Consider the following 20,566-nt stretch of genomic DNA (forward strand, 5'->3'; position numbering starts at 1 on the left):
CACTGTATTTGCACTCTTGGCAAAGTGTGTTGCCACAATACAATGCAGTACTGTAGTTTCACTAAAGTAATTTACAAAATATGAAGTAGAATTCTGATGACTGTATATTTACAGTATTTACAGCCTATTGCACTATTTTTTACAGAATCAACACACTGGCCCACACTGGTGGCAGGGGGAGAATGTTCACTGCAGAACCTTTTTACTGTATATTGAAGCATGTCATTTTGACTTCCTACAGTATATACGTACATATAATGTGGAAAAATGGCTGCAATAAATATTTTTGTGTCAGAATCTTTACCATTTTGTACACAGTAGAACAAATGTAAAACAATGGTGATGACAGGTCCTTGTTTAGAACATATTTTACATTATTTAGCAATACAAAAACAGAACTACAATATTTTACTGTATACAAATATTGACAGTATATTTCCTAAGTTAGTGTTCAGTACAAAACCCAAATTGTAGTATGTTGCCAGTGGTAAAAAAAAGTCAATACTGTGAGGGTGCTACACAAAAGTTGAAGTAATGGTTGCAGAGGTTGACATTGATAGCTGTAGTTTGAATTTTGTTATCCATTATTAAATAAATGAGAAAACATACATTTTCAATTGAGCACAAATTGTAGGTTTTGATGGAAATGTTTGGTTTTGAGAAGGTGGTGCCATTCTGCAAACATCATATGGTGTTTTGGTCATTTTGTCTTCTGTTACACAGTGTGTGAGCTGTTTTGGAAAAGTAAACTGTTAAATGGAAAAATGTGAATCGAAGGAAGGAATCGAGAAAAACTGTAACATTTAATTTGACACAGTGTAAAAGTTCGATTAACAAGCCGGTTGTATGTTTAGCCGTATAACTTCGTTAAAGTTCGGTTAACAAGTCAGTTGAGTATTACTTCACGGAATTAAAATAATGTAATTCATTGAATTGAATTATCGTGTTTTCCGTTCCGGTCAGGTGACTGGTCTTAACCAATCATTACTTAGAATTACTTCCGGGCGGAGCGGATCGTCTTTTTACCACCCTTCGTCTACCGATACTCTGCATACTGGAAAGTTCTCTGAAGGAAGGACTCGGTCCTTTGTAGATTTCGAACAATCGCGACGGGATTCGATGACGTAGCCGTCGCAGATGTCAAGGGTCCTTCTCCTTACAGAAACACCTTTAACTACCGCTCCAAACTGATTTCGGTCGGTCAGGATGCTAGTTAAGACAACCTAGCCAACCATTTCTAGAAATTCCATGCACAAAGCCTCCACTACTACGCAGGTAGATCGGGTAAGTTGCTATGTCCTTGATTATGGTCAATTTTGAATCCAAACTAAAACTTTTAGTTAACCTAAGTTTTGACTTGATCGATAGGTAGATGGTTAGCCATTTGTCAACCTCAGTTGATAAATTCCTGCTTTTGTTAGAGCATGTATCCAGGTCGTTCATCGTAATAAGGTTATGCGTGCGAAATCGCCTAGGTGTCTGTAGATTGTGTTGTCTTCTTTGCAAGACTGTCATTTTGCCACGGGTGTTGCCGTTTAACTGTCAAGTTTTCCGGTGCCATTTGTTTACGTTTTCGCAGATTCGTCAATCTTAATCTAGTTCAAATCAATGTTTCAAAACTTCAAGAGGGGAGTGTCAGACAGTGTCATATAGCTGAAGGGAATAATGTCTTCGTCAGAAGAGGTTTAAGATTGTTAACGAAGCATACATTTAAATTAAATTATGTCTAGGAGCTGGGACACACTACTCCTTTTTTATTTATGCTTGTTTGTATGCATGCCATGCTATTTGTATGTCCATTCAGACCATCCTGTCTGCACAAATGCTTTAAGACAGTTTACAGTATATTTTAATGGCCTAATATTGTTATGAATTGCGACAATGGCCTTGGGGTTTCACCTATTTTTGGGAGGTGCTTGCCCAATTTGTGCAGAGGTGCAAACTTTCAAGGCTGATAGGCGTGAGAATAGGTAAGACAAGAGTTGGCAACTCTTCAATGTTTGTGTGTGTGCCCCATCTTGTAGGGTAGTGTGAAGAGCTTTGCACCAGCATTTTTTCCTCTCAATAAACAACTACGCCTTGCATTTCCACCCTGGTCCCTGCTAATTATTTTTGTTCTGGTCAGTGTTCACAAACATACAGGTCATAGTTATTATTTTACATTAAAAAAAAAAAAATTGATGCTGGTTTTTTTTAAGGGGGGGAGTCATGTAGTGTCAATGTAGTGTTTAGAAATAAGGACAAGTGTAGATTGGCTTGGAGAAATATGTTGGAGAATGTGTTAGGAGCAGTCATAATGCCATGGTGTATTTAAATACAGTGTCTTGAGGCGAAGCCACTGGCTGTCCTTCCATCCTCTGTACACCAGGGCCAAACATTAAGACATTCAGGGATTTACGTTGGTTGACACCATTGTCAGGTGCCCTATGGTAGGCTACATGATGGCCATATAAGTATCCCCCACTCAATACAGCTGCATGGGGAGCACTTTGTTTTAGACGGTTATTTCTCTGCATTGCGTGGGTATATTACAGTATATCTAGTTCTTTCGATGTGTACACATGTTTCTAGTTCATAATTAGAGTGAAATAGTGGGGTATATTACAGTATATCTAGTTCTTTCGATGTGTACGCATGTTTCTAGTTCATAATTAGAGTGAAATAGTGCAAGCACTATGCTTTATATTTCAGAGAGGGAAGAAATTGTTGCTGCGTAGGCCATCGAGCAGGGTTATGTTTTAAACCGAGATTTTGTTCTTTCTTTGTATACATCCTTCAGGTGTGGTATTTTATAATGGGAGTGGAATAGTGTCTACAATGCTTTCTATTTGATACAAGGAGCAAAATGTCTCGCTGTCACAGGTGATGTGAAGTCCTCAGCAAGCCAACAATTCCAGATCCGTCTTCAATTGCTCCATGTACACATGAAAAAGCTCATGGTCTTATGTTATTACATAGAAAGATGGCTATCAGAAAATCATTATTCAGAATTAATTTTTTTAGTTCACCCAGATTAACGGGCTGTGGTGGAGATAGAAGCGCATTATATGCCATGTCTTTGGTGTAGAGGACATGTCTCTGTGCTTTGGTGTACAGACCATGTCTCTGTCCTTTGGTGTACAGGCCATGTCTCTGTGCTTTGGTGTACAGACCATGTCTCTGTCCTTTGGTGTACAGGCCATGTCTCTGTGCTTTGGTGTACAGGCCATGTCTGTGCTTTGGTGTAGAGGACATGTCTCTGTGCTTTGGTGTACAGGCCATGTCTCTGTGCTTTGGTGTAGAGGACATGTCTCTGTGCTTTGGTGTATATCTTGTAAAATCCCAATAACTATGTATGGTATACATTTAACCATCTGTCCTAAATATCATATTATATCCAACACCGATGAAGTTGGTGGCCACTTTGCCCTGTTTAAAATGTATGATGGCTCAATATCCAATTTGTTTTAGAATGCTTTTGGTTAGAATAGAATAATATGATATGCACAAAATGCACAGTTGTTATGGAATTTTGTAGCTAAGATGCACCACTGTTGAATTTCAATTAATGGGGCTTACAGAAAGATCATATCTCTGAACTCATGACATGAGAGTTGGTACATGGACTCAGGGCCCCTTTCTGAGGTGGTGCGTGTAGTTTATAGGATTTTGGAGGAAGTAATCCTATTCTCACATTTAGGATTATTCTTTGCAACTTTATATACAGTAGGAGGTCCCCCTTTTTCAATCCATAATGGGGAGGACAACATAACAACCCATACAGCTTTGTTGGATGTTTGCAAGGCTTACTCATAATTGCATAACCTTGTCCAACAATCCTGGGTTGTACAGTACATGATTGATGACCCTACAAGTCACATTCCTAAAGGTTTAACGCAGGTTTGTGGCAAAAAGGTCTCTCCGCTATGCCTAGAAAACTTTATTTTGTTTGCTCTATTAATTAATAATATTTGTGAAAAGCTCTCCTTGCAGGATCTTTTTGTTTATATGATCAGAATACTAGTATTTCACAAGCTAAATTGTATAGATATGAGCTTACAAAATGCCTTTTTATACATCATCTTTATAATACATTATTATTAGTATACTGGTATTTTATCATTTAATGTCTGTTCTTCTAATACACAACTACTTTTATGTTGTATCATTACAGGTCTTATCCAAATATGGAAGAAAACTCAGCAAGGGTTTCTGGTCCTCAGGACTCGGTGGCTGCTCAAGTCCCCTTCATTCACCTGTGTTCTACCCTTGAAAAGATCCAGAGAGCAAAAACACGCCCAGACAAAGTCAAATCTTTGCAAGAGTTTATGGATTCATGGAGAAAATTCCATGCTGCCCTGTATGAAGCCAAATCTGATCCCAGTGACTCATTCTACCCCGCTATGCGGCTTCTTATTCCTCATTTTGAAAGGGAGAGGATGGCTTATGGAATCAAAGAGAATATGTTGGCCAAGCTCTACATTGAAGTCTTGGGTCTTCCAAGGAATGGGCCTGAGGCCAATAAACTCCTGAACTACCGTGCTCCGACAACTTCCCAGGAAGAGACCGGGGACTTTGCAGGCATGGCTTACTTCGTCTTAAAGAAACGTTGTGATAGCCAGGGGAAACTAACAATAAAACAAGTGAATGACTTTCTTGATTCTGTCGCAATACACAACGGCCAAAAGCAGAAAGACCAAGTGAAGAAGAGCCTCCTCCATCTGATCACCCAGAGTTCTGCCTTGGAACAGAAGTGGCTGATCCGTATGATTTTGAAGGACATGAAGCTTGGGATCAGCAAGGAGACTGTGCTTCAGGTATTCCATAAGGATGCCCCTGAGCTCTACAATGTTACTACTGACTTGAACAAGGTGTGTCTGAAGCTCCATGACCCAACTGTGTCCCTCAGTGAGGTCTCCATTGGGGTTTTCTCTGCCTTTAAGCCCATGTTGGCTGCTGCTGCCAGCATCCAGCAGGTGGAAAGACAGCCTGTAGGTAAAATGTTCTTCATTGAGACTAAGCTTGATGGAGAACGCATCCAGCTGCACAAAGATGGAGATGTATATAAATATTATACACGAAACTCCTTTGAGTACTCTCAACAGTTTGGCACTTCCCCACTTGAGGGCTCTCTCACGCCTTTCATTCACAATGTTTTTAAACCTCATGTGGTGCAGTGTATCCTGGATGGTGAGATGATGGCCTATAACCCATCGGCTGAGACATTTATGCAAAAAGGTAGCAAATTTGACATAAAGAGGTTAATAGAGGACTCTGAGTTACAGACGTGTTTCTGTGTTTTTGACATCCTACTTCTTAATGACCAGAAATTCGCAAATGAGCCCTTGAAAAACCGTCATGGGGCCCTTCTGACAGCCTTTACACCAGTGAAAGGTCGGATCCAGCTAGTCCCCAGAGTCGAGGCCAGAACCACACAGCAGGTTGTTGATGCACTCAATGAAGCCATTGACAACCGTGAAGAAGGAATCATGGTCAAAGACCCTTTGTCAATCTACAAACCAGACAAACGTGGGGAGGAATGGCTGAAAATCAAACCAGAGTATGTAGATGGCCTGATGGATGAGCTGGACTTGCTTATAGTTGGTGGTTACTGGGGGAAAGGCAGGCGAGGGGGCATGATGTCCCATTTCCTGTGTGCAGTATCAGAAACACCCCTGGCAGGTGAGAATCCATCAGTCTTCCATACTATTTGCCGGATTGGGTCTGGCTACACTATGAAAGAGTTGTATGACCTTGGGCTGAAGTTGGCGAAACATTGGAAGGTGTACCGAAAAAATGATCCACCAGCAGCCATCTTGTGTGCCACTGAGAAACCTGAGGTGTACATTGAACCATGCAAGTCTGTTATCATTCAAGTCAAAGCGGCAGAGATTGTGGGCAGTGATATGTACAAGACTAACTGCACACTTCGCTTCCCTCGCATTGAGAGGATCCGGGAAGATAAGGAGTGGCACCAATGCATGACCTTGGATGACCTCAGTCAATATCGGAGTAAAGCTTCAGGAAAACTGGCCTCCAGGCACTTTCAGATGCAGGAAGGACAGCCTGACCGGAAAAAACGAAAGAAGACTGTTCCTAAGCCTAAGAAGACTGCAGGCATTATTGACCACTTTAAGTCTCAAGACTTGTCAGCCATTTTGAAAGAAACTGACATGTTTGAAGATGTAGAGTTCTGTGTGATTAATGGGAGTAAGGAACAGTCAAAGGCGGAGCTTGAGAAGGGTGTGGCACGCTGTGGTGGAGTTATTGTGCAGAACCCAGGGAAAGACACATACTGCATTATTGCAGGGGTTGAGAACATGCGGGTAAAAAACCTAATCTCTTCTGACCAGCATGATATTGTTTGGGCCAGTTGGCTTCTTGAATGCCTGGACCAGACCAAGGTGGTGCCGTGGCAACCAAGGCACATGATCCACATGTCACCATCCACACGGGACCACTTTGCCCAGGAATATGACCCTTATGGTGACAGCTACTTTGTAAACACAGATGCACAGCAACTAAGTGAGGTTTTTGGCAGGATCTCCACCTCAAGCCTACAAGTGCTTAGTGTAGGTCATGTGGAAGAGAAGTATGGTTGGGAAGATCTGCCAACGAGCATGTTCAGGGCTTTCACAGCCTACATGGATTCCTGCACCGACATTAAGGACCCCACGAGTGTTATTCTTGGGTCTTGCTTGGATACATGTGCACTTGAGTTCCGATTCCATGGTGGCACTGTGGTTCAAAAACTTCAAGAAGGGGTGTCTCATGTCATTGTTGCTGAAGAGACGAGAATACTGGATTTTAGGAAACTCAGAAGACTATTTAAAAGGAAGTTTAAAATAGTTAAGGAAACATGGGTGACCGACTCCATCAGAGCAGAACACCTGCAGAATGACAATGCCTACCTGATATGAGGTTTGAGTCTTTTCTCTTGATAACGAGCTGCAGTGTGTCATCACAAACAGGAATATTAGAAGGACCTTTACTGGTGATCTAAAAGACCTTGAATGCATGCAGTGTACAGTGTACAGTAGTAAAATGAAAAGTTTAATATACATTATATTTAGGTTTATTTTATAATCAATATGTTTATCTGTGCAACTTGTCACATTCTGTTAAAGGGGATTTAAATTTGTCGGAATTGTACTGCAGCTGAACAATGAACACTTTGAAGTTGACTGATGTGGTCAGTATGATGACACAAGTCAAACTGTTAATATGAAGAAGTACAGAGTATGATTTTCACTGTAAATACTGTAAAACCAAAACAGAAATCACAATTGTAAATCACTGCTTGCCAAATTCGATGTTGTACTTTGCACTTGTAAATTCTGATCTGTTAAACTACTAAAAATAAATTGTAATTTTTCAAAACTCTGGTCATCTGTATGAATGAGCAGAACCTTCAGTGCAATGCAAGATGGGGGAAAGACAAGCTCCACATGATTGTAATAATTGTTATTTTATGATTTTACAGACCTCACCACTAAAATTGTTGAAGGCAGGGTCCCGGGACAGGTTGCAATGCTCTGGAACATTAAATATCATCCCCTGACTAAAGTGACTCTACCTTGAGAAACGTTGAGTTTCACCTACGGCCATTGTCAACTGTATTCCTGAAGGTGGAGCCAACAATGACGAATCATGACTAAAATCGCTTGCAAAAACGCACTAAATTCTATTTCAATTAAATTGTATTAATTTATATAGTGCCATTAAGAATATTGTCACAAGGCAAGAACACAGGGCAGGCCCAAACCTGTAAGGGTACATCCTCTGCAACTTAGAATGTCATGCAATCAAAATGGTCAAACTCTTCTGCTCAGTAATCATAGACGAAAAAAACTCATTTTTTTGTGGATGGAAAAAAAAACATACTGTTGAGCATTTGAGATAATGGGACCACATAACTGCCAAAACCCTATACTCAAGTAACAGCCTACAACGTAACAAGATTATTATCATAATAATGGAACTGCAAGACTAGATAGATCCAATGAATGTTGATTTCAGTAGCATCAGCAAAACATGTTTTGGACAAAGAGGTGAAGTGAAATAGGTTAGTCTCTTACCCTGTTTTAAGGTTGCTAAGTAGGCCATTTACTGTCACATTATATCAGAGAAAACAAAGTAGGACTTGGCAGATGATGTTTCCGATAGATTACACCTGCCTCATAGAAATAAAACAGAACTTCAGACATATTTAACATGTTGCTACTCTCTGTTCTTCGCATGGTGTGGAGTTGTTATACATTTGGCTATCTTTTAATTGGTGGCAGCGTTCATCTGTTTAAAGCAGAAGTCCAGCAGCCCAGACACATTTCACGCCTTCTCAGCACATGATACAGATACACAGATACACATGCACAGATACACATGCAATATGTGAGCTATCTAGGCTCTCCAGGGACATTTCTCCAGGGAGAAAAAATGTGCAAGATTTTATTAATTTAGAACTGACCATTCAACGATCGGCAAAACAATTATTGACAAGCCAAATCCACAAAGTGTTTAGCCATTATTAGGGAAAAGGGATTTAACATGGATATGAACAGTACAAGTACAAGCAGACATACATATATAACACACATTGGATTACTTATAGTAATAAGGTGAATTAGCCTAATGTGGGACATTATTTGCACTTCAGCTTTCAGGCTGGAATATATTGTATATGAAGCTAATACATTATATCCACACCCAATACCACTTCCCAGGATGTTCTAATAAAACCAAAAACCAAAATGCAGATATCACACTCACAAAAGAAATGGTAGTCATACCAGTACTCTTAGTGCCAAGTTGCGTCAGGGTAGTTCTGTAATGTGGGGCATAATAAGACTGAAATGTTGGTCACCTGATCATCAGCCTGTATCACCTTGATTCATGCTGCCTGGAGCCGGCCGGGTAGAGCGGTGGAGATAGAAAAAGGAGAAAGGGAGCTGAGACCGTCAGAAACATGACAGGTGAGTTCGTACACGTATCAGGATAAGCGTGCTAGCATACATGATGTGGTTAATATACACAATACATACAAAGATGATTTGGTATATACATGATACATACAAAATGACAGTGGACAAGGTGGGGAGAGAGCATTCGAGTATAGTAAACAGTGTGCTTGTAAGGTTACTATTAAGTAAATGCCATAAATCTCCACAATGAAAACTATGTCGATGGTGGCAATTATTTGCATTGCAGGTAAAGGCTAGCACAGAGTATGGGGTAGAATAAGTGCATGACAGTGTGGTGGGGCTGAGTAGATGTAGGCCGAGGGTGTCTGCAAGGGCAAGTGTACTTAATGGATATGGTGTTGAGGGACAATTTTTTCACAGCAATCAGCATTTGTGAGCAAAGGTCATGCTATAAGAGAGCGTATTGGTATCAGTATCAGCATAATATGATATAGAAGGAGAAGAGAGGCTGGTGTATGGGAATTTGGTTGATGTTTAGTTATGGTTGGCTGACATGGTGTATGGGAATTTTAGTTCCACAAGGACAGCAAGGGTGGCAGGATACAGCGGCAGTGCCCAACATGTGCCACGTTGCACCCAGAATCCGTAAGAGCACTTCAACATGCGCTGTCTGTAGCCCGCCCACTCCTGCTAAACACAGCAACATGGCTGACAAGAAGTAGAAAGAATGCTGCAAGTGTCATGTGCACTAGTGCTGTGTTAGTAGAATGTCCTGGTCTGAATGCATGCTGAGCATTTGGAAGTAAACCATTTCCCCTAAAGTAATTACAAATTTGGTTAGAAATAATCTTATCAAATATTTTTGACAGTGCAGGGAGTAAAGTAATGGGCCTTCAATTAGAGCCAGTGAAAGCAGCCTTTGCGTCTTTAGGCAAGGGGATCATTCTGAACAGGTATTAGTAAGAATACACTTATTAAAAATATGACATATCGGTTCACAAAGTAGTCCAGCAACCATTTTTAACAATATTCCCTCAAGATGATCTATATACCCGGAGATGAATGTTTGGAAAGTGAAAATAGCATTTTTTTCAACTGTTTATTTGTCCACTGTAACCAATGTAAAATGAACATTTGGTTAGTAAACATCCATTTGATGAACAGATAACAATTGACAGTAGGTAATATGGCCACTTTATCAGTATCATAATATGATATAGAAGAAGAGGCTGCGTGGCAAGGTGTATGGGAATTTGGTTTATGTTTAGTTTAAATGAGTTGATGGGAATTTTAACAGTGCCCAACTGGCTGGCGACAGCCACATGTGCCACATGTTGTACCCGGGATCTGTAAGAGCAATCCAACATGCGCTACTTTCAGGTGCTGTGTTGCTCTACCATCCCTCCAAGGTGTTCTATTGGATACTAGTCAGGCGTCACATGGTTGTCATAGTTCTCACCTTTTTCTTCTTCAGAAATGCATGATGTTGGTAGAGCGCTTTGGATAGTCATGCTGGAGCGTTCCTCTTATGTAAAGTTTCCAGAGACTGGGAGTCAAATTGTTAGCCAGTGTTTTATTACATCCAGTCAGTCATTGACGGTACCATCCGTCATCTCCCCCACACCTTTAGCACTCCCACCCCCACGCTTCACTACCGGGATTCTGCCTCGACTGTGGTAGTCCTGACCAGGTTCATGGCAATATGCTGGACCCCATCGGAGACTAAGATTTATAATCTGACCCAATAGCAGGCTTCATTTCATGTTCTTTTGCAGCCGTCCTTTAGATCTGTCCAGACTTCTCAACTCTGTGCACCTGCTGCCAGAACCCTGCCATTGGGCGACCTCACCCTTTGGAGATTCAATAGTAACAGCAACAGTACATAGCTGCACTGGTATAAGGGAAAATACAAAATCACTTCTACAGCAGTGTTAAGCACAAAGACAACACAGTGCCTCACATGCCTATCACTAGCCAGCTGGTTAGCACACCAATTGTAGACAAATACAAAATAATAATAGTCCTATGCCAGTCATAGGCTACCATTTAAGTTTCAAGTATTACAAAATCTTGGTTTTGGAAAGCCATAACCATTCCTGCATCAACACACTAGTAGAGTGATCACCAAATATAGATAACTAGCTTAGTGGCCAAGTGATCTTTAGTTTTCCATTTTGTAACAAGATCAGCTTTGGACATCAGAAATCAGACAAACACAATTGTTACTTTGAGTATTTTATTAACAACCAGAAGACGAGCCAGCGGCTTAGCGCTTTCCTCCAACGCGAGGTGCATTGATTTTCATCGTCTTGGCGATCTTCTGTTTAGGAGCTGCCTTGGTCGGGGCCTAGGTGGGAAGAAAAGGGGAAGAAACAGCTCAATGAAACACTATTGCAGTTAAAACCAAAGAAAATCTAATTGTGTACTAAGTGTTACCTTTGTGTTGTGTACTATTAAGTATTGTGTTGTGTCCTACAAAGTACTTAAATATTGTCTACAACGGTATTAAGAAACAGAACAAACATTTTGTTGGGTCTACTGATCAAACTAAGCATTGGCATTGTGGGTACCAAGTGAAGACAGAGACCCCGTCGCAATAACTTTACCCCTGAATTTTCAATTGCCTCATTTCTAAATCTTGATGCAAATCCAAGAAAATGGTTATGTAGTAGGTTTTAATCATGTCTTGCTCAGAATACTTGAGTTCAATGGTGAATTTGAATAAAACGTTTGTCACCACAGGGTTTCAAGGCCTTATGCAGGAGTTACAGGAACATCGAATGGAATTCACAAGAGAATGTCAAGGAAGAGCAAACATGATTCAACTAAAGCTCCGCACAGGAAGTGACAAATCACCCCCAAATAGAGCACTGAGTGTTGAGGTCCGTGTATTACCAAATTAAAAAGCAATAAAACTTCTGAAAAGTCTGAAACATGCATATATATGTAACATAAGGCTACATGGATCATTTACCTTAGCACTTGAAGTTGAAGTCTTCTTGGTTGCCTGCTTAGCCTTCTTTGCTTCCTTAGCAGCCCTGTGGGGGGAAACGCAACCATTAAAATACCAAACACACCATTGACAGGACTTTCTACTTATTAGGTTTATACATCTTTGGCAAGAGGCTACTCTGAGGTCTCATGGTTGACTGAATACTCCCGCAGATGAACTTAGTTAACTCTAGGAACTGAGAAATGTCAGGCATACTTTGACATACTTCGACCATTTTATACCCCGCCCCCCTTACTGTGAGCGGCAAGAAGATCATTGTACTTTGTTGATTTAATCAACTGTGAAAATGGATTTTTAGAAAAACTGAGTTTAGAAATGCTGAGCTGTTAAATGTAACAGATCTCGGATGTTTGATAAGCTAGCCAATTCGTCGAGCCTGTCATTTAAAAACTTTGGACATCACACCCCTTCCCCCTGATGGGGTAAATGTGGACTCCTTGTCAATGAATCAAGGACAGACACAGATGAGACATGACGCGCTTCCTTACTTACGCATCCATTTTAAGAGATGTCAAATCACTGATACAGCAGCATCACTTCTTGCTAGACTTAAAACCGTTAAAGTCGTTATATATCGCTTATAAGCAATTAAGGACTAAGTTCAAAGATGAATTCTACTCTATGCCATTGGAGGCCATTTTCTTAGTCCAAGACCACATTCTAACATCACAATTGTCAAGGTATATTTAAATCCATAAACTCTGGTAAATATTACATGAATGACGAACTAGGGACTGTGGTTGTAATTGAATGAATGATGGGGAGGGAGCGCTCTCCTTGGCTTTGAATTTCACAACAATGTGGTTTTACATCGCAGGTGTAAAGACAGAGGCTGATATCAGTATGTATGATGTATGATGTCATGCCTATGCAAGAGGAAATAACTCAACCAAAAGTAAAAATATTTTTTGCATCAGTGGAGGAGGCAGATGAAAGACACTGGACAACCATGGACCGCCACTCTTGCATCTCATATCAGAGAAGAGACACACTTAAATCTCTAGGAGCAAAGCCTCTAAACAGAGAACATTTTAAAAGGTTTTAGTTACTCATCCAAATGGATGATATTTAGCTAGATCAAATTTGTATGAACTGACCCTACTAGAACCAGAATCCTCAAAAGTCTCTCCTCAGACGGAGGAGGGAACCCATTTTGAAATCAAATGTAGCAGAAGTGAGTTTGCATCCTAGCCACATGTAGATGGGAAGAATAACTGGCATGTCATCATGGACCGTAACAATACAGACATGACATCCCTTAGGGCATCAGTCACAACTCCAGTTCTGCATTAGTCACACCACAAGGATGCTATACTGTAATCAGCACAATACATCCCCAACTTTACCCCGCCCCCCTCAATGGTCAACTTCATGGTAATACACTGGGAACTTTAAAAAGAGCTTTTGTTCTGTTTCCATCAAGTTCAATCAGTAGACCAAACATACACTTGGTTTTTCAACTTCATAATTACACACACATCCATAAAACCCACTGAAACAGCAGAAATTCTACATTCTAATTTAATGAACACCGCCCAATAGTTTATATAATTTATCATCCACTTCTTCAGGCAGGAGTAGACAAGCACTCACCTTATTGCCTGCTCCCGCTGGGCCTTCCTAACTTCAGGCTTCTGGTTCCTCTTAGCCATGATTTCAGCCAGGGAGGCACCAGTAATGGCCCTCTGGAACTTTACAGCCCGACGAGTGCGCTTCTTGGCAATATCTTCCTATTAAATACAAAAAATGGGCCACATGTTAAAACCAGGTGAGATAAACCAGGATATTTGTATTGGTCAATCTGTATGCTTAACTACCATCTACACCCTTAAACACATACAACCTACTTTTACATTTCAATGAAGCCTGTAGAACATGTCATCGCCCAGAAAAATGCATGTTTTCCATGAACTCATTTTATCCATCAAATAAAGAGCATAATTAAATCAAGTCAACAATTGACAAAATTAGAAATAATGATTTCTGCTTGCTTTACAGCTTCGTCCCCAAATTAGTTTTGTTGTGGGAGAAAATTGGCTTTAATCATGTGCCGTCGACTTGGTGTGGCATGAGTATGGAGTTACGGTAAAATAGTTATAACCTTCCTTGATAAAGATTCCTTTTTAAATCAGACACATTTCCTCTGCCATGCTTAAGAGATGGTTTTAAGCACTTCTCTAGAAGCTTTTCCTACGTTCTGAACCTCAAAGTTTCTTCCAAACGCTTCAATTTAAATCGGACTGTCGGTGAACAGTGAAATATGTCTTCCCACACTAGATCGATGACCTTATCCACCTGCACAGTTGTACTGAAACCTTAATGTCTTACAATAGAACAATAGACTGAAGCATTTCTTCAGAAAGCTCGCTCTTTCTGACCCTTTTTAGCCGGGGATGACATTCACAACTGCTGATGCTTCAGATACTCAAGTAGCAAGAAGAATTATTGCGTCTTAACAGCAGAAGAGTTTTCAGCCAGACATAATTGCAAAACCACAAACTGATAATGATGAAGTGGCCTTTTAAAAACAGACAATTAAGGATAAGCCAACATGACATGCCCTTGAAACACAGGTGATGGTGGCAGGAAGTGGGCCTTTTACGCCTGTAAAATTGTAGATATTGAATTCAAAAAGAGCCATTTATAGTAATTTATAACATGAACATGTTTACTCTATATTTGAGATTTCTTATCCAGGAAACCTAAAATCGATCAGTGCTGCCAAACTTTTGACCGGAAGTGTATATTGTGTGAAAATAGCATTCAAGACTGAAAACAGATAGAACTTACCAACTGGCCCTTCTTGTGCTTCCGCCTGTACAGGACAGTCCAGTTGATCTGCCTGGGGTTCCTCTTGGCCAGGAAAGCAGATTCACACTTGGCATTGAGGAACTGGAAGACCTGGCAGCATGAACATACAATGGCAACAAACTATTAGTGACATGGTTTTGCGGAACATGGATGAACTGCATGAACAGTGCATTCAGACTAAATATGTTGGATATAGGTTGAGTTCACATTATCTTTAAATAATGGACTATTCTCAGCATTTGCATTAGGTGCATATCAGGAGCAACCCCAGCCTGTAAACGCGCGATTGCAGATAGTTTCACCGTTTGGCATATGATACCGTTAAAAAGCGATGTAATGCATGCCACACCATTATTTCACTCAACCACCAACAAAATTGGTAGTAAGGCCAATACAAGGTCCTCACCGCAAATGCTAGATTGTTGACGGCACTAAATCATATTGCCCATAGTAAACACGATTGCAAGCACCTTAGACAAAACCAGAGATGTATTCCACAATCAAGATATCCGAACTAGTCGGACAAGTGTCCTTCATCTTTAAAGTAGTTCATTTAGAAAGGTCTGGAGCCAACTCACTCGTTATAAAATTGAGTTGTACAGCTCCTGACCACAGTGAACTGAGAAACCGTGTTGGCTTCACTAGCTAAGTTACCCAGGAAGACATGCTGCTGGTGCCCAAGTTGGCAGCTTTTTTAGCATTCATTTTCCAAAGTTAAAACTCACTTTGGTGTGTCTATGCCATACAACATACAAAATGCCAATTCAATTTCTGACAGTGAGTGCACATCAGACCCTTCTTGATTGATAACTGCAGCTGCTTCAGTGCATATATATTGGTGATGGTTTACAGAGGTGGCTACTGTATTGTACCCTAGCCATTTTGTGATTACAAAGAAGAATACTACATCAAAAGGTTCAAATTGTAGGCTATCTGGCAATAACAGAGGTGGGTGGACATATACTGTTAACTGGCTAGCTACACAGCCATAGCTCACCACCAAGTGGAAGCTCGACTGACACATTGGGTAGCAGAGCTACCGGCAACACTATGGAAGAGCACGAAAAGTTCTCAATTGTAATCTGCTTATTATGTTACTTTCCCCATAAATCAGAATCTTCCACAATCTGGTTGTTGCACTGCATGTAAACGCATGCATGTCTGAAACTGTACATGAGGGTTACTCAGTAGTAATTTGAAGCAAAGATCCGTCACTAAGATGCCCTGAAGCGCCCAAACACCTACCCTGATCTTACAACCACCAGCTACCACAGCTACAAGTGGGGTTGTTAAACTCCCATTAATATACCACAGTCATTGAGCTAGTCTCTGCAGACTATATTCGCTACAATCGCAAGGCAAACACCATGTTAATTTCACACAACATTGTGTATTACTTTCTACTAGTCAAAGGAACTCCAATCAATTTACAACATGGCGCATTATTTTGCTATCGCTAACTTGGTTGTCTTGTAAGACGAGTCTACGTAAGCTGAGTCACCATTCCACATAATACGAGGTTCTCATCCAACATTATATACACAGATTATTACAAAGGTATTATTTCACTGTCATTTTCATCACAGTGAAATAGTAAAACGCTGTCGCGGGTTACCTTTCCGTCGATCCTGGCATATCGTCGGCCATGGCCCGGATAGATCTTGTAACCACTGAAACTGCAGAGCTCGACCCTGTGTTTCAAAAAATAATAGGTAGATACGATTACTTTCACTTAAAAATAGTCACACAGCCGTATTTGCGTGTTAAATTAACTTTAAAGCATAAGATGTTTACGGATAAAGAGGCTATGTACTTACTTCATCGTGGCGAGTCAGGGAAAGAGAGAAAGATGGCATTATGGGTAGTCGCATTATAGAGGCGTCTGAACTCGTGCGTCACTTTGTAGTCCTATAGACTGCATTTTCAACCAAAAAGTCATATCGGTGTTATCAACCTAAAATATTTCCCAGTGTTTGTACAGTAACTTTATAACTGCAAAAAAATACAAGCCGTATTTTGCCCTTTTGAAATTTAAAATGTTTAAAATTGTTCCTTTCGTTTTCTAAACGGACTACAACACAAGTCACGTGACCTGCTCACCGTATGATGTGCCTTGTTCGCAAAGCCAGATCGAATGCACTACTAGGTCTACAATAATCTTCGAATAATAATAATAATAATAATAATAATAATAATAAAACTTTATTTATATAGCACATTTCATGCGAATGGTGAACTTCAAAATTGTGTGGCTGTGGCCTGTCTCTTATGTAATAGGAGTGTTCCTTTATGTTAATACGGGATGTTGCCAGTTGTTTTTCTTTTATATTTCAGAATCATGTTCTACACCCTATAATAAAGATATTTGACCCCTATATTAAGGGGGTACAATTTGTAGTTTTCCCAGCCTAACAACTTTTGCAGCATCAGTGTATTGTACTGTATTATTGTATTGTATTCCATGCTATTGGGAATGAAAATCCGTTAGATGTAGTGAGAAGATCCGTGAGACGGGTATACGCTATGTTTTTTTTAATTTTAAGGTCAGACATTTCTCTGAACAATTGGGAAATTGGGGTAGTTTGATGTACCACACTAATGCATAGAGATACAACCTAGGCTAACGACATTGGTGCAATGGGTCGATGTGTTAGGCCTACATATGTTTTTAGAGCATTAAATGTCAAAATGCTTTAATTAAATTTAAATTAAAAGTAAGATCGCTTCGTTCGTGCTTTTATACCGCAGTATTCTTGGACTTTTACTTTGAATTTTTGTACGGTCTCCCATCTAGAAATCGAGACCGGAAGCGACATGCACTAATTAGGCTGGTTTCACGCTGCTACTGAAAGTCGTAAAACCGGAAACAAAACTTTGAGGCGGGCATTTATTTGATGCTTTTCGCCGCCATATTCACGCCAATTGTCACTAGCTCCACAGAACTGCCTGACAGATTCGCGGGAACAGTCTCTGGTATGGCAACAACGGAGCAACGTCTTACAACCGTTTCCAGCATGCAATCTAAAACAATGGATGGTAATGTTGAATATATTTTTAAATACATATTTTCTCGTGGCATGTGCACCTGAGAATTAGCTTTACAGACAAATTCCACGTAACCTCGTCATCGTAGGTTACATTAGTTAGCTAAATGATATGGCAAATTATGCTGAATTTATAGTCCAGGTCAATTGTGTTGCTCGACCATGGTACAGCACCTGTGGGCTTTCATATTCCGTCGCTCATGTCAAACTAGCTCAAAGCAGGACGCATAATTTCTATGGCAACTGCGCTACCTAGCTAACTTACATTAGTTGGCTAATCAAGCCGTATTGGCCACGGACAACGGCACATATTTTATCGTAACAATTCAGTAATATAGAAATGATATCCTCCCGACCGTTCAAGTCATCAAATAAGAACTTCACACCTGGCACAGCTAGCTATCAAGGATGCTAAAAAACGTTAATTAGCCAGATGACCGTTTCCATGTCAACAAGGGAAAACGTCCAACGAATCTCTGCATTCAATCAGAGTGAGCGACAAAAACGTAAAACGTCTGCGCCCTTTCAAATGCGTTAACAGACCTGAGCTTTCAGCAATATTATACGTTTATTGCAAACCACACTGTGACATAGCTGTAATACACACGGTAACGACATCATATATATATTATTTTTTGGAAAATCCAGTCACTTGCACTGAATGCAGATTACTTCTGAATGAAGCTACAGCCATCTATTGACACCTGAGCCACACTTATAGCCGATGTGTTACAATTATCGTCATTTTGTCAATTATCGCCAATTATCGCTGCTTCATACTTACATTCACTCTGGTCTCCAACCAAAGAACATTTAGAAAAACGTAAACTCACACCCAAATAAGGCATTTAAGCTATACGTGTGGGGGTGGGGTGGGGGGGAATCAACTATGTAGACCTAATGTAAGCATTCGAAGTAGAGTTGTATTTGTTCTATAGTAGCTTCTATTAGCTGGCAGACTGCTAAAAAAATGTATATGCTAGTCTATTTATAGATTTACATCATGTATTAACCAATGATTTCCCGACGGGTGTTTGTGTACGTTATCTTGCACGACTCGTTGAACATCGGAAGAAAACATGTTTCTAAATATTAATGTTTACCGTGACACGTGACATGAATATGTATGATATTAGCCCTATTATTGCCCACTTCTACTTCATTCCACTTACCTCATTGGTTTTCGTTACCAGTACACTCACAGTAACATATACATAATAATAATAATAATAATAATAATAATAATAATAATTATTATTATTATTATTATTATAACCGTTATTTAACCAGGAGAGACCCATTGAGATTAATAATCTCTTTTTCAAGGGAGACCTGGCCAAGACAGGCAGCAGCATACATACAAACATAGTTACAGACAGAAACACAAACGGGCCTTTTGCTCGGCAGCGCCATGCTTATGGAACAGCCTCCCTGACCACCTAAGGGCAACGCAGACGCTGGACTAGTCCTTTTAAAGCTGGACTAAAACATTTTTATTCAGGAAGGCATTTCTGGCCTTGTGTTAAATCGTATGTTAAAATGTTAAAATGTTAAAAAAATGTTTTCTATTATGTTAATTCATTTTTATTGTATTGTATTATTATAGTTGGTTTCTAATATGTTGCCACTCTGAGATTCTTTTGAATGAAGAGTGCATTACAAATAAAATAAATTACTATTATTATTATTACAAAAGGAGACAACATTTAGGAGTTAGTGTCATAGCCAGGTAAATTAAAAACATTTACATCTTAAGGAATCTGTCTCTAGTTCTTTCATTTTGGATTTAAAAGCATTAAGCGAGATGAATTCATTTAGTTTCAATCATTTTGCAACATATTCCATGCCGAGGGTGCAAAATACACAAAAGCCCTTTTTCCAGTTTCCGTACGGGCATTTGGGACAGATAGCATATAGAAGTCCTGAGAACGCAAAGAGTATTTCCCGGCACTTTTCTGCTTGATAAGGACACAAAGGTAGTATGGGAGCAGACCAAGAATTGCCTTATATATAAAGGCGTACCAATGACAGAGCCTACGGGTGGCCAGAGCAGGCCATTCTACCCGAGAGTATATCTCACAGTGGTGAGTCAGAGCTTTACAATAAATAAACTTTATTTGTATAGCACCTTTCATATAAAACAATGCATTCACAAAGAAATTACATGCACAGTGATCCACATAAAAATAGACATCAAATAAACATGAAAACTAGGATAGAGTGCATAAAGATAAACTATATCTCTGCAGAGTTATATTTTCTATCTAACCCCGTAATATCACGTTATATCACCATGAAGATCAAAGTTAAAAAAAACATTATAAGAAGAATAAAATACATAGACAGTGGGAGTGGCTGTCATCATTGTATGTGGAGGATATATCATTGTATCATTGTATGTGGAGGATTAGCATTTTTGCACATTCTGGTTTTAAAAAGAAAATCCTTTTGAGAAAATAAATGGGCTTTTGGAATATCGAGAAGATGACACCCATAGCAGTGAAAATGCACAGGTATGTTGTCTCTGTGTACACAATAGACCCAATATATCTCTAAAATATGTAACCATGGATACCACTGTAGAGTCTCACATGCTGCTTGAGGCGAGCGACACGATATAGTCTGTCCATTTTCTGCTTTTCAGAAAAGCAACATCTTAATTTTTATAAGACAAGACAATAGTCAATTACAAAATAACTACTTTTTAACCCAGCAAATGGTTTGCCTTGGTTTTCTACTGGTGTTTCGTCCACACCTATTTTGTGAAAATCAATTAATTTAGTCAGAGAAGTGAAATG

General features: G+C 39.8%; 3 protein-coding genes across 3 annotated transcripts in view; 2 read left to right on the plus strand and 1 right to left on the minus strand.

The window, feature by feature from the left end:
• Nucleotides 1-954: 954 nt before the first annotated feature.
• lig4 (ligase IV, DNA, ATP-dependent) lies at nucleotides 955-7,359 on the plus strand. The gene is made up of 2 exons (XM_012823291.3): nucleotides 955-1,284; nucleotides 4,154-7,359. Exon 2 carries the CDS (start codon nucleotides 4,167-4,169, stop codon nucleotides 6,897-6,899), a length of 2,733 nt encoding a protein of 910 aa, XP_012678745.2. The 5' UTR covers nucleotides 955-1,284; nucleotides 4,154-4,166; the 3' UTR covers nucleotides 6,900-7,359.
• A 3,763-nt stretch (nucleotides 7,360-11,122) lies between these two features.
• On the minus strand, nucleotides 11,123-16,642 carry rpl24 (ribosomal protein L24). The gene is made up of 6 exons (XM_031558820.2): nucleotides 16,542-16,642; nucleotides 16,340-16,415; nucleotides 14,704-14,814; nucleotides 13,507-13,643; nucleotides 11,875-11,938; nucleotides 11,123-11,247 (listed from the first exon to the last, which is right to left on the minus strand). Exons 1-6 carry the CDS (start codon nucleotides 16,544-16,546, stop codon nucleotides 11,167-11,169), a joined length of 474 nt encoding a protein of 157 aa, XP_031414680.1. The 5' UTR covers nucleotides 16,547-16,642; the 3' UTR covers nucleotides 11,123-11,166.
• A 958-nt stretch (nucleotides 16,643-17,600) lies between these two features.
• The window catches only part of cep97 (centrosomal protein 97), a 28,345-nt gene continuing 25,379 nt past the window's right edge, over nucleotides 17,601-20,566 (plus strand). The window contains exon 1 of the mRNA XM_012823310.2: nucleotides 17,601-17,760. Coding sequence (XP_012678764.2) covers nucleotides 17,619-17,760 — 142 coding nt within the window. The 5' untranslated portion in view covers nucleotides 17,601-17,618. The remainder of the gene's footprint in view (nucleotides 17,761-20,566) is intronic.

The sequence above is a fragment of the Clupea harengus genome, chromosome 21 (genome assembly GCF_900700415.2).
Source record: "Clupea harengus chromosome 21, Ch_v2.0.2, whole genome shotgun sequence".
Taxonomy (NCBI): domain Eukaryota; kingdom Metazoa; phylum Chordata; class Actinopteri; order Clupeiformes; family Clupeidae; genus Clupea; species Clupea harengus.